Raw genomic sequence first — 12,859 nt, 5'->3', positions numbered from 1 at the left:
GGTATATTAAAAGGATTGCACTGTCCCAAAGAACTGATTCATTCATTTCACCCTCACATAGTAACAATACCTCAAAGTTGAAAACCTCCAAAATAGGCCGTCAGGACTCTGTCAGGACTCCGTCAGGACTCTGTCAGGACTCTGTCAGGACTCCGCCAGGACTCCGCCAGGACAACCACTGCCCCCCCGCTGTGAACAGAGCCCTTAGCTAGAGAGTAGGGAGGGGTGTACAGTCGAGTTACTCCCGAGGGCAGGGACGGCCCTCCACTGAGGGAAAGGGCGCAACGGGGACGGTATGCTCACAACCCAGCCACGCAGCTCTTTGCTCGCGTACAGCCAACGAGTTTGCTGGTCCACAGGCAGGCCAGGCCGTGAGCGTGGGCCGGTCGGGCCTGATCCTGCGGTGAGCACTGGAGGGCTATGCGGCTCGCTCCGTCAGCCGACTTGCGCCGTCGAGCGGTCGAGCGCTTCGGGTTGGACCCGCGGGAGGGTCCCTGCGCGGCTGACATGGCCAGCCAAGCCGTGTGCGCTGCCGTGGGCGTTGTCGTGGGTGCTGTCGTGGGTGCTGCCGTGGGCGCTGCTGTGGGCGCTGCCGTGGGCGCTGCCTCGGTCAGCAGTCGGTCAGCAGTCGGTCAGCAGTCGGTCCGCTGCTCGGCGCTGGCCTGCAGGCCGCCGGTGGCAAATCGGGGGGGCGCGGGCCATGGACGTCGTGGCCGAGCTTTGCTGCCTTCTTGCACGTTGCCGGCTGTAACGTTGCCTGCACCATGGCCGCGCCTCTTGCTTGTGCGCTTTCATGGTCGAGCCGAGTGGCGCGAGAGTGAGGGTGATTTCTTTTGTCTGTAAGGACTCTAAGTTTCTGTCAGGACTCTCAAGTTTCTGTCAGGACTCTCAAGTTTGCGTCAGGACTGCCCCATCAGGACGATTCCGCAGAGGGCGCGCACGGTCGAAAGGGGGGCTGGGCGTCTATCATTCACTGCTGGGGGGGAGGGGAAGGAGGGTTGCAGTGAAGGAAGGTGGAGGTCTCGTCGGAGGCACTTGTGAGCACTGTGAAGACCGTGCGCCGTCAGGACCCCGCCAGGACTCTGTCAGGACTCTGTCAGGACTCTGTCAGGACTCTGTCAGGACTCTGTCAGGACTCTGTCAGGACTGTCAGGACAGGTGCGGGAGGTCCACAAACCAGGTTGCCCCCATAGTCTGAGGGTATCCTAAAAGTTCGGCCGATTTGGGTCAAAACGCTAAAAGCACGGCTAGCCGTAGATTTGGGGCAAAACGACAAAAGTGGGCCCGCCCGCGCCCGTCCGGGGCAAAATGGTAAAAGTCGCGCCGCCGCAGGCGCGCGAAAATATTGGACATTCTACTCTCCGGCGAATGCCACCGTAGCCCCCCCAAGCCGGCAGATGGTCGGCAGAGCTGCAACCAAGCCAGCGGGTGAAGTGTTGTGGGAGGATGCGTCCTTATGTGTCACAAACACTTGTAGCGCTACATGTTTGGGCACACACCGGCGGGCGCTTTCGAGGCGAGCGGCAGCATTTTTTTAGCCATAGTGTGCGGGAACTACTTTGCCGCGGTTTGCGGGACGATAGCTAGTACTTGCTGCACCCGGCGCGCAGCGCCGAAGAAATTTTTGAAAAATGCTAAAAGTTGGGCGCTCCGAGACGACCAAAGTGGTAAAAGTCGCACTCTCCCCTGACCCGATCAAAAGCGTAAAAGCACCCGAGGCTCCAGAAACCTAACCCTCAGACTATGGTCGCCCCCCCACTTGCCCCCCACCACCTTGTGTGTGTGGAGACGAAGTTAACCTATACGGCTTTCTTAGAGACCTTACCTTACCTCACCTCCGGAGCGCTCCCCTGCGGCTCCCAAAACAGCAGCGCGATCAGCCGGTCCACCTGCTGCAGAAGCCCTCCCTCAGCGGCGACCCCTGTGCTCTCGTTCGCCGCCGCCACCGCCGCAGAGAGCGAGGAGCGCGCGTCCAGCCCCAAATGCGCACAGATCCGCGAGACCTTCTGCGGCAGCGTGGCGCCGTGGAAGGTGCCTCCGACGCCTCCCCCCACAGCGTTGTTTGCGGTTGCCGGTGGCGGGGCGGCCGGTGGAGGTCCTAGCTCGAGCGCCGCGAGTCGCATGGTGAGCGCCTCCTCGCGTGCCGTCGCCGCCTCCGCCTCTGCCGTCGCCGCCTCCTTCCGCCCCCTCGCCTCTTGCTCCCTCGCCCTCGCCGCCTCCGCCTCTAACCTCGCCCGTTCCGCCTCTGACCTCGCCCGTTCCGCCTCTGACCCCGCCGTCGCCTCGCGAACCCTCGCCGCCGCCGCGTCTGACCTAGCCTGGGAGAGCGCCTGCTCGATCGCCGAGCGCGTGCTGGACTGCTCAGCCTGCGTCGTCCTCAGCTGTGCCCCGGCCCGCGCCGCCTCCTCCTGCCGCGCCTGCGCCTCCATCTCGTCCACCAGCGCCGCCCGCGCTGCTCGCTTCCGCTCCTCCTCCGCCGCTCGCGCCGCCTGCTGTCGCCTGCCGCGAGCCTCGCTCTCCGCCGCAGCCGCGGCCGCGGCCTCGGCCCTAGCCTCCCTCTCCAAACGCTCCTCCCTCTCCCGCCGCGCTGCCTCGAGCAGCCTCGCCTGCCTCTCTCGCTGCGCCGCCCGCTCCGACTCCTCCGCCCGTCGCGCCTCCTCGGCTGGCGTCACGCGCTCCTCCTCGTCGCTCTCTGAAGCCGACTCGCGCGCTGGCGCCGCCCTTGAGGTGGTGGAGTCGCCGCAGTCAGCCGATCCCTCTGCTCCTTCGGTTGCGCTGCTCTTCGACCCGCGAAAGCCGCTCTGCTTCTTCTTCCTCCTCCTCCTCCGTCCCGCCTCCTGAAGTGGAGGCGGAGCCCTGGCCGCAGCTTCCTCCTCCAGGAGCTCCGCCGCCAGCTGCTGCCGCCGCTCTGCCTCCGCTGCAATGTCCTCTGCCGTCTGCGACGCCGCCGCTGCCGCAGCCCGCTCCTGCTCCTCCCTGCGCGCGGCAAGCGCTCGGCGCGCTCGCAATACATTCTCGGGCACGGACGACACGGCGCACGGATCGTCACGGCTCAGGGAGGCGATGTTGACCGGCTGGTTACCGGAAAACAAGACCTTGTTCGAAAAGCGCATCGCGAGGCTGTCCGGCTCCAAACCCAGGCCCACCACCTCACCACGCGAGCCGCGCACGAGGATGCCGCGCCCGACGATCTGGTCCTCTCCGGTGAAGTAGAGATGCTCGCCGAGAACGAAGCCGCCGGGAAGCGAGGGCGCCGGCTCGCGGCTGAGCTCTTCGGCCCGGCAGTGCACGTCCCCTCGGTTGCCGGAGAAAGACATGGAAACAGCGTCAGCGTCGCCGTTGCGGGCTGGGCCAGTGACCGATCCTCGGCAGCCAAACACGGCCTTGTCCCCCTGCTCGTCGACGAACCCGCCGCCAATAAAGTAGAGCTCCTCTCCCACTCTGAAGCCACCGGGCAGGCTCAGCTCGTGGGACAGCGAGGCGAGTCCGCATTCTATCCAGCCTTTGTTCCCTGGGAAGAGAAGCTGCAGGCCATTGCCTTGGTGCTCGCCGGTCGCGGGGCCGACGACCTCGCCCTGCTGGCCGTGCACGATCGTATCGCCACTCTCAAACGACTGGTTCGAGCCCGTCCAGTACAGCCGGTCGCCAATCTCGTGACCGCCGGGAAACGGCGGCGGCTTTTCGATGCTGAGCTGGGGCAGAGCGCAGTTTATGGAGTCTTTGTTCCCTGGAAACCGCATCTTCAGGCCGTTGCCTTGGTGCTCGCAGGTCGCGGGGCCGACGACCTCGCCCTGCTGGCCGTGCACGAGCTTGTTTCCAGACTTGAACGACTGGTTCGAGCCCGCGTAGTACAGCTGGTCGCCGGGCTCGTGACCGCCCGGCAGAGGCGGCGGCTTCTCGCGGCTGAGCCTGAGCAGAGAGCAGTTTATGGAGTCTTTGTTCCCTGGAAACCGCATCTTCAGGCCGTTGCCTTGGTGCTCGCCGGTCGCAGGGCCGACGACCTCGCCCTGCTGGCCGTGCGTGAGCTTATTGCCACTCTCAAACGAATGGCTCGAGCCCGTCCAGTACAGCTGGTCGCCAAGCTCGTGACCGCCCGGCAGAGGCGGCGGCTTCTCGCGGCTAAGCTGGGGCAGATAGCAGTCTACGTGCCCTTTGTTCCCTGGAAACAGCATTTGCAGGCCGTTGCCTTGGTGAAAATCGGTCGCGGGGCCGACGACCTCGCCCGACTGGCCGTGCACGAGCTTATCGCCACTCTCAAACGTCTGGTTCGAGCCCGCGTAGTACAGCTGGTCGCCAAGCTCGTGACCGCCCGGCAGAGGCGGCGGCTTCTCGAGGCTGAGCTGGGGCAGATAGCAGTTTATGGAGCCTTTGTTCCCTGGAAACAGCACCTGCAGGCCGTTGCCTTGGTGCGCGCCGGTCGCGGGGCCGACGACCTCGCCCTGCTGGCCGTGCGTGAGCGTATCGCCACTCTCAAACGAATGGCTCGAGCCCGTCCAGTACGGTCGCCGGTCTCGTGACCGCCCGGCAGAGGCGGCGGCTCCTCGCGGCTGAGCCTGAGCAGAGAGCAGTTTATGGAGCCTTTGTTCCCTGGAAACAACATTTGCAGGCCGTTGCCTTGGTGCTTGCCGGTCGCGGGGCCGACGACCTCGCCCGACTGGCCGTGCGTGAGCTTATTGCCACTCTCAAACGTCTGGCTCGAGCCCGTGTAGTACAGCTGGTCGCCAAGCTCGTGACCGCCCGGCAAGGCTGGCCGAGCGCCGCTGGCCATTTCGGGCTCTAAAACTCTGGCTGCGCCCGCGGAGGCTGAAATGCTAGAGCGCCGGCTGCAGAATGCCTCCAAAAGAATTTTAAAACCGTGGCACCGCATCTGCGGTGAAAAGATTGCACTCCAAGTGCTCCAAGTGCGCACAGCACTGGGCACGGGACTGGCGCGCACTGGCACTAACACAGGTACACCACTGGAGCCGCCTAAGCGACTCCCGCGAGGTAGGTAGCCCGCGAGGACGGCGAGGCACTTAGCTCCGTGCACTCGACCGCGGCCCTCGCCGCTGGCAAGCTCATTCACAATCTGCTCTGCGATGGCCGTGTGAAGAACGACTGAGATGCGCTGCTTCTGCAGCCCCAGCCAGCTCTTGGTGGTCCAAGTCACCTCATCGAGGTACTGGGCCCGCGTCAGCTTGTTCTGCAGCGCGTTCGCCGCCCCCCAGAGGTGCAGAGGATCTCGCCGACCCCCTTCCCAAACCCACCGAACGACTCGAACAGCAGCAGCCGCACGTCGACGTCCTTGTCCTCCCTGGCGTAGCGATACTCGCCGCCATAGGACGGTTCGTATGCGGCGATCGCCGCCCACTACCCTGCCCCCCCTAGTATGCCATCGACCAGTCCCCTGCCCCCTCTCGCCCTTGCTCTTCCTCTCTCCCTCCATTCCCTCGCCCCCATACCCTTCACACTCCCCTCCATCCCCCTCCCCCTCCCCCTCGCCTCCCTCTCCCTCCGCGCGGTAGGGCCCATGCCCCTCGACCATGTTCCGGTAGAACGCCTCGGTGTTGCCGAAGGCGACAAAAGCGCCGTTCCGACCATGCTCCCCGCCGCTGGTGAGGGGGCAGACAACCTTGACATCGCCTGAAAAGCGCTTGCCGCCCCTGCCAATGTTGCACGCGTCCACGTCGGGTTGTTTGTTGTAACTCTGACCGAGGTGGCCTTTCGGCTCCATTCGCACAGCGGTGCGTGCGCTTGTATCTGTCTGCAACCAACACCGCTTGAACAACGTTAAGGATTTCAGCCAACACTAGCGCAACTGTTAGGCCCCAAATTAACGTTTTACAACCCTAGGAGCAGGCTTGAGCGCGAGCGAGGCGCCACCAGCAAACGCCCAATCCGTCGCCGCCTTCCGCCGCCCGGCTCGTACCAGCCGAAGAGCAAAAGGAGGCAGCCGCCACTGCAGCAGGAGCAGCAGCAGCTTGCGCGCGCCTTGCGCGCGCGGGCCGCGCAGACTCGCCCGGGGCGAGCGCGCCGCCCGAGCGGCCGAGCGTCGAGGCGCCCGAGCCGCATCGCGCAGCGGCGAGCGATCCTGCAGCGCCTCCTGCACCCTGCAGCAGGAAAGCATCCTGCTTCTGGGCGCAGAAGTGCGCAGAGTCGCACGCGCGCGCGTGGAGGGCACCGGAGCCCACGCCGAGGACGACGACCGCGCGCAGCGCGGCCATCAGGAGGCCTGCCCAGGCGCTACCTGGGCTCCGCATGTTCGTCGCCGCCAAGAGCGCCGCGAGCGTCAGGATGGGCCGTGCCGCCACAGCCAAAGGGGGGGGGGGGGGGGAGAAACCACCCAAGACAGCTTGGAGACCTCCCCCGGTAAGGCTACATTTCGTAACGATCGTGGCTAAACGACAGCCGGGCCTCATGAGCCTCTGTTGGGGCGGAATGCGCGGGGTTTTCGGCGCGATGCCTCCGGCTAGTACACGGTACTGCTCTGCCGCAAACTCTCCTGCGCTCGCGTGACGTGTGGGGCGCACGCACTGCGCTCGAAAGTCGTGATTTGGCAATAGGCGCTCGAGCCGGCGCGCAGTGGAGGGGCCGCCGCGCAGGGGGATCGGGGGGGTGCGAGAGGGGGCGTGGGTCGGGCGCGCACCGGCCGGCTCCGGGAGCGGCCGTCACGTCGAAGAGGGGACCTGGGTGCTGCTCGAATGACGACGCATGCCGCTCTGCTGCGCCGCCGATAGCCCCTCTTCCGAGCCGGCGCGTGGCGGCGAGCCGCGGCCAGTATCGCTGGTGCGGTGGAGGCGGCAGCTTGCATCGGCCGGCAGCGGGTGCGGCCATCACGTCGATGAGGGGGGGTTGTCGGCGATTAGTGTGGCTCGAGGCCTACGCTGCGCCGCCCAAGCCCTACTGCCGATCCAGCGCCTGGCGTTTGGGGCGAGCCGCGGTCGTCGTCGCTGATGGTATATGGCGGCGGCGGCGGCGGCTCGCCCTTCCCTCCGGCCGCAATTCCGATCCCGCCGCGCTCGCGGGAGGTGGCGCGCCCACCGCGGCACGGCCGTGGCTGCGCATACCCGCATACACCTTACGCCCTTTCTCCTCAACGGCTATCCGTGCTTGCTGTGCCCCTGCGTGGTGTGTTTCAAGTTCTTACAACCCAAGGTGATAGAGGGCAAAAAGATCGATTGCGCTCTTGCCGATCCGCACCTACCTAGGCTCTTGGGTGGCGCGCCCCTGGCGAGGTACTCCCACGCCTCTCGGGGTTTTTGTCTGGCCGAGTCTGCTGGGGCGAGCCTCGGCGAGACTGCGTCAGCTGTTCCCACAGCAGGCTGGAAGTACCTCGCCAGGCGCGCCCCAGCTCTTCACAACGAACCTGGTTCTCGCGGCCAGTCTCCACTCCGCACTCCGCAACAGGCCCCTCCCCTGGCGACGGCCGCAGCCGCGAATCGCCTTCTAAGCCCTCACCGCCTCTCGGTAATGCTCGCAACCTCGCTGCTCTGCGGCGCATTCATGCTGCCACGCCCGCCGCAGCCGCACGTCAGCACGCGGGCTCCGCCCCTGTGCATGAAGGTCGTGGATCTCTTTCCCGATGCGCCCACCGTGGGCGGCATACAAGTGGTGCCAAAGCCGTCGAGCTTTCCCGATGCTCTCGATGCGCCCACCGTGGCCAAGGCGGCAACCATCACGCCCTTCCCCGACGTCGCCGACGTGATCTTCGCTCCGACGGGCGGGAGCGACCTCGTCGCCGCCCTCTTCGTCGGCACGGCGTTGCTGCTCGGGCCAGACTTCCTCCTCGCGCCGGCTGGGCTCGTGTCCAGTCGCGGCATCCGGCCCGGCTACGCACTCGAGGGCGTTGTCGGGGAGCTGGCGACGCCCGACGCGCAGTGGCTGCGGGACCGGCGGGAGCAGCTGGCGGCGGACGCGCCGCTCTCGGTGCGGCTGGCGGTGTGGAGCGCGTTTGTGGCGGCCGGGCTGCTCGTGGAGCGGTTGCTGTTGGTGGCGCTCGAGGACGCTGGCTTCGTGATCAGCGCCGGCGTCTGCGCCTGCATCGGCGGCGGACTGCTCGAGGAGTCACCAGCAGCACGGCTGGACGGGAGACCTGGTTCGTTCTCTCTTGCTACCCTGTGCCTCTCTGTTCATCACAGGTGATCCGGCCGCCGCTGCCGACCAGGGAGGAGCGGGACCGTGGCGCGATGCTGACAGACGAGTGCGCAACTAGATGGGTAGCGCGGGGAGGAGGTGGAGACAGCGAGGAGGTAGAAACGGAGAGGAGGTAGAGACAGAGTGGCAGCCAACGACAAGGTATGAGCACGGGTGTGGACCCCTTGGCAGAGAGACGGCACTCTCGAGTCACATGCACATGCACTCTCTGACAAGACACGCGGTGCGCGCGCGCGGTGAGTGCGCCTCGTGAGGCGCGCCTCTCTTCACGGCCTCTTCACGGCCTCTTCACGGTCTCTTCACGGCCTCTTCAAGGCAGGTTCCTCGTGTTTGCCACCGCTGTGAACAGCGTCTCTTCACACCTCTAGCTGTGAACAGGTTCCTCGCGTTTGCCGCTGACCGGCTTGCGCGCGGGGGCCGCTGCCACGAGCGAGACATCGTCGCGGCCTTTCGGAGGTACTACCCGCGCTACAGGCGTGGCCAGGCAGATGCTCTAAGACTATAGTCTCGGCGTGGTGACTCGGCCGCGTCTCCGGCGCCACAGGAAACGAACACACGCGGCGGCGCAGCCCGCCAACAGAAGCCCCGTCCTTCTAGCGTGCGGCGGCGTGCCTTGTCCGCAGGTACGCGGACATGGAGCGCTCGGTGGACGGGCAGTCGCTTCCCGACAGCGAGATCGCGGACCTTGCGCGCGCGTGGAACGGCTCGATGGGGCGGCCGGGCGAGCGCACGTCGACGGGCTTCTGGAAGGGCATCTCGCTGGCGGGAGGGGAGGAGTGACGCGAGTGAAGCGAGGGTAAAAATCTTAATACTTGGTTTGCGCTCTTTTGCAATGGTTTGGGGCTTCTTCTTCTTTTTGGCCCACGTTGTGGAGAGGAGATGCGTGGGTCGTGCGGGCTTGCGCCTTGCGGCTAGGACCTAGGTCCGCAGGCAGCGCAGGCTGCCGCGGGACGCACCGCTCGTGTGTTCTGCACACTATCTCTCGAGGGAGAACGCTGAGAACGGGCGCGGCGCCGCTCTGACGTGCAAACAAAGCCGCTGCTTGTCACCTTGCTTGTCTATATCGTGACAGCTGACGGCGGGATTTCCACTGGTGTTTCGTCCTCCTCGGGGTCGTCTTCCCCGGCTTCCTTGCGTTCGGCGTGGCTCACCCTCCATGCCGTGAACAGGCGCTATCCACTCTATGTTCTTCTCTCGTTCCTCTGCCCGTGCCTTGGTCTTGTCGTTGTTTCGCACCCACAACCCGCGGTACCTCTTGGAGCACTTGGAGTGCAATCAGTAACCTCACATCCAGGGCCGAGGAGCTCAGAAGCGCACCCAGCGGGCCGGATGATCGGTATCGGGTTGCGGGCAAGAGAGCCCTAGCCCCGGGGGTGCGCGTTCGCAGGGCAAGGGCTGTAAAGTAAACACGGGTCTCCGAGGGTTGGCTCCGCGCTCCGGGTTTCCCCTAGCAGCAGACCGCCCCCTCTACTCGGAGCTATAATGAACACGACACGCACTCTCACACGACGTCACCGCTCAGGACCCCTTCGTACGAGGTCCTCATCCTCACTCCGGAGGAGGCTCCCCTCTCCTCTGAGTTCTTCCTCTTGTTCGCTTTCCGATGATCATCCGACGGGCGCGGGGCCCGACCTCCCCTCCTAGCCTTTTTCAGCCGCGGCCCTCGTCGGGCATCGCCAGTGCCTCGCAAGCCACGCCCGTCCCTCGGTGGCTGATGGTGTCGTAGGCGGAGGTGGCGTCCATGTACAGCTGTAGTAGTACCGCTCCCGTCTCCCTCGCGTGCCACTGCGCAGCGGCTACCAGGCTGATCGGCCACTCAGTCGACCCGCCCTTGACAAAGCCGAACGCATTCGCCGAGAGCAGCCCGTGCCTGCGCGCAACTTCCTCGAGCCTCCGTGCTATCGCCGCGTCAACCACCTTGTATATAGCGTCCAGGCACGTTACCGGGCGAGCCCGCTCGAGGTCCTTCGGGAGCGGCGCCACGTCCCCCAGGCCCATGTGCCACTCATCTGCCGCAGCGTCACCACGTGTTCCGTGTCCCGATCGAGGGCCAGGTGGCGAGCTCCCCGGCAGGAGGTCGGGTCCGCCGTGTAGACGATGGGGCCCTCCACCCCCCCTTTGCCCGTCGGGTAGATGACGACCGCGCGGTTGTCCACCAGCGCCGAGATCATGAACGCCGCCTCGTCGTACTTGAATCCGGGGCAGGCCACGGCAGAACACCACATCTCGAAGGTGGGCTCGGCCTCGTATTGGTGGGCGTATCCACGGAAGCTCCTTGCGACCGCTTGGCTGAGGGAGATAATCGTTTTCGCCGGAAATTCTAACAATAGGAGCCCCGGGTTCTCCCGGGCAAAGCGAACTAGGTCAGCTCTTCGCTCTCCCGTCTGGGACCGGCCGGGCCTGTCCCGGGTTCCGTCATAGCCAAGGGAGAGCGGCCCACACTCCCCCCCGCCCGCGTTCCCCACCGCTATCGTACCCGGTTTCGTCCGCAGCAGGTGTCGGATGGCCTCCGACAATCCGTCTCCCGCCGGGGGGGCCTGTCGTAACTCCGCCTCTCCGTCGGTGCGCCCCAGCCACTGCATCGGCGGGACCGGGATCGCGTGGTGTAAGCTCGGGTCCGCTCCCTGGTACATCCGCGCGGCCGCCCGGAAAGATGCTACCCTCGCGTCTCGGCAGGCGTCCTCATGACGCGTCTGCAGCGCCCTAGCCACACTCGGTTGGTCGGTGGCGCAGTGGTCTAAAATCTTTTTCTCGCCATGTCAGCCCCGCGAGCCCCGCGGCGCCGCTCGCGCCGCCTCGCCGCCTCCGCCGCCGCCCCCTCGCCAGACACGCCGCCGCCCGCCCGCCTCCTCGACCTTCCCACGGAGCTCCTCGCGCGCGCCATCTCTCGCCTCGATGGCCCCCTCGACATCGCTCGCGTCGCGGCCGTCTCGCTGCTCTTCCACGCCGCGCTCGCGCTGGAGGCCATCCGCTTGTGGGCGCAAGAGCGCGGCTACGAGCTGCCGGCGCAGCCCGAGGGCGAGAGCTGCGCCGTGCGGTGGCTGTGCTATTCGGCGCTGCTGTGCGAGTCCAACCCGCCAGCGAGGTTGGTGGCAGGCGGACAGCACAGCGTCTTCATCGACGGCGAGGGGCGGCTCTCGTCGTGCGGCAATGCGCCGTCCTACGCCCCAGGGCTCCTTGGCCACGGCGAGGGTGTGACGCGGCTCAACACGCCGACCCTCCTCCCTTCGCCGCTGGGCGGCGAGCGTGCCGTGAGCGTGTCGGCTGGAGGATTCCATTGCCTCGCCATCACCAGCAGCGGGGCTATCTGGAGCTGGGGCGATGGAGGCGACGGCAACCTGGGCCACGGCGATGAGCAGGACCAGCTGCTGCCCAAGAAGATCGAGGCCTTTGCTGACCAGCGCGTCGCCACCGTGTCGGCTGGAGCCGGGCACAACCTCGCCACCACCGCCGACGGTGCCATCTGGAGCTGGGGCTTTGGAGGCTTGGGCGGGCTGGGCCACGGCGACGAGCAGGACCAGTCGCTGCCAAAGAAGGTCGAGGCCTTTGCTGGTCAGCGCATCATCGCTGTGTCGGCGGGAGAGCACCACAGCCTCGCCCTCACCACCGATGGCAGCGTTTGGAGCTGGGGCTTAGGCCAGTTGGGCCACGGCGACTACCAGAACCAGTGGCATCCCGCCTTGACCCAACATAGAGGGCGTTGTGTAGCCTAGCTTTTGGGTAATATAGAACCAGTGGCAGCCGAAGAAGGTCGAGGCCTTGGCGGGCCAGCGCGTCGTGGCTGTGTCGGCTGGAGGGGGCCACAGCCTCGCCCTCACTGCTGACGGCGCCGTCTGGAGCTGGGGCCATGGAGCCTTTGGCAAGCTGGGCCACGGCGACCATCAGAACCAGCTGCTGCCCAAGAAGGTCGAGGCTTTCGCTGATCAGCGCGTCGTCGCTCTGTCGGCTGGAGCACACCACAGCCTCGCCCTCACCGTCGGCGGCAGCGTCTGGAGCTGGGGCCGTGGAGCCTTTGGCCAGCTGGGCCACGGCGACGAGCAGGAGCAGCTGCTGCCCAAGAAGATCGAGGCCTTTGCAGGCCAGCGCGTCGTCGCTGTGTCGGCTGGAGTAATCCACAGCCTCGCCCTCACCGGCGACGGCGCTGTCTTTACCTGGGGCAAGGGCGGCTTCGGCTGCCTAGGCCACGGAGAGGACATGTCGAACCAGCTGCTGCCCAAGAAGGTCGAGTCGTCGGCGCCGGGGCAGTGATGAGAAGGGCGAAAGGGCGCAAGGCTCAGTGTTGCCGCGTTGCCCACGTGCCTACGACTGTACCGCCACCTGCGACGTATGCGAGAGTTGCGAGAGGCGAATCCGGGAAGGAAGAGATTGAAGCACGGTCCACTGCTGTGATGCCCCGTGACATGAAGACCCCGTGTAGATAGAGTGCACGCGCCGCCACGCGCGTCCCCACTTTTGCATCACAGCTGCGAGGCATAGAGTTGTGTGGCGTGTGTGGGACGAGCGAGCCCCACCAGCACCACGTCCACGATTGGCCGCGCCAGCAGAGTTTCTGAAAAGGAACACTCTCTGCTCTCACGGTCACTCTCTCTCTCTCACTCTCCATCTCTCCCTCTCCCCCCCCCCCTCCTCCCTCCCTCCCACCCTCCCTCCCCCACCCCCCCTTCTCTCTCTCTCTCTCTCTCTCTCTCTCTCTCTCTCTCTCTCTCTCTCTCTCTCTCTCTCTCTC

General features: G+C 65.9%; 4 protein-coding genes across 4 annotated transcripts in view; 2 read left to right on the top strand and 2 right to left on the bottom strand.

Moving 5' to 3' along the window:
- The window catches only part of EMIHUDRAFT_208470 (hypothetical protein), a gene marked incomplete at both ends in the record, with an annotated part of 2,054 nt that extends 1,303 nt beyond the window's left edge, over positions 1-751 (top strand). The window contains 3 exons of the mRNA XM_005772923.1: positions 360-403; positions 490-620; positions 669-751. Of these exons, the coding sequence (XP_005772980.1) occupies positions 360-403; positions 490-620; positions 669-751 (258 nt within the window). The remainder of the gene's footprint in view (positions 1-359; positions 404-489; positions 621-668) is intronic.
- A 1,075-nt stretch (positions 752-1,826) lies between these two features.
- Positions 1,827-4,768, bottom strand: EMIHUDRAFT_101881 (hypothetical protein; the record flags this gene model as incomplete). Its single annotated transcript, XM_005772922.1, has 2 exons — positions 1,827-4,553; positions 4,646-4,768. The coding sequence occupies 2 exons, from the start codon at positions 4,766-4,768 to the stop codon at positions 1,827-1,829; spliced, it is 2,850 nt and encodes a 949-aa protein (XP_005772979.1).
- Positions 4,769-7,353: 2,585 nt separating this feature from the next.
- On the top strand, positions 7,354-8,951 carry EMIHUDRAFT_435873 (hypothetical protein). Its single transcript, XM_005772921.1, has 3 exons — positions 7,354-8,179; positions 8,512-8,607; positions 8,757-8,951. Exon 1 carries the CDS (start codon positions 7,450-7,452, stop codon positions 8,119-8,121), a length of 672 nt encoding a protein of 223 aa, XP_005772978.1. The 5' UTR covers positions 7,354-7,449; the 3' UTR covers positions 8,122-8,179; positions 8,512-8,607; positions 8,757-8,951.
- An 832-nt stretch (positions 8,952-9,783) lies between these two features.
- Positions 9,784-10,766, bottom strand: EMIHUDRAFT_208466 (hypothetical protein; the record flags this gene model as incomplete). The annotated part of the gene is made up of 2 exons (XM_005772920.1): positions 9,784-10,003; positions 10,078-10,766. 2 exons carry the CDS (start codon positions 10,764-10,766, stop codon positions 9,784-9,786), a joined length of 909 nt encoding a protein of 302 aa, XP_005772977.1.
- Positions 10,767-12,859: the final 2,093 nt, after the last annotated feature.

The sequence above is a fragment of the Emiliania huxleyi genome (assembly GCF_000372725.1).
Source record: "Emiliania huxleyi CCMP1516 unplaced genomic scaffold EMIHUscaffold_35, whole genome shotgun sequence".
NCBI lineage: Eukaryota > Haptophyta > Isochrysidales > Noelaerhabdaceae > Emiliania > Emiliania huxleyi.
This window is presented reverse-complemented; position numbering and strand designations above follow the sequence as displayed.

Coding starts and splice junctions, on each gene's coding strand:
- EMIHUDRAFT_435873 (XM_005772921.1), top strand. CDS start 7,450: ATGCTCGCAACCTCGCTGCTCTGCGGCGCATTCATGCTGCCACGCCCG.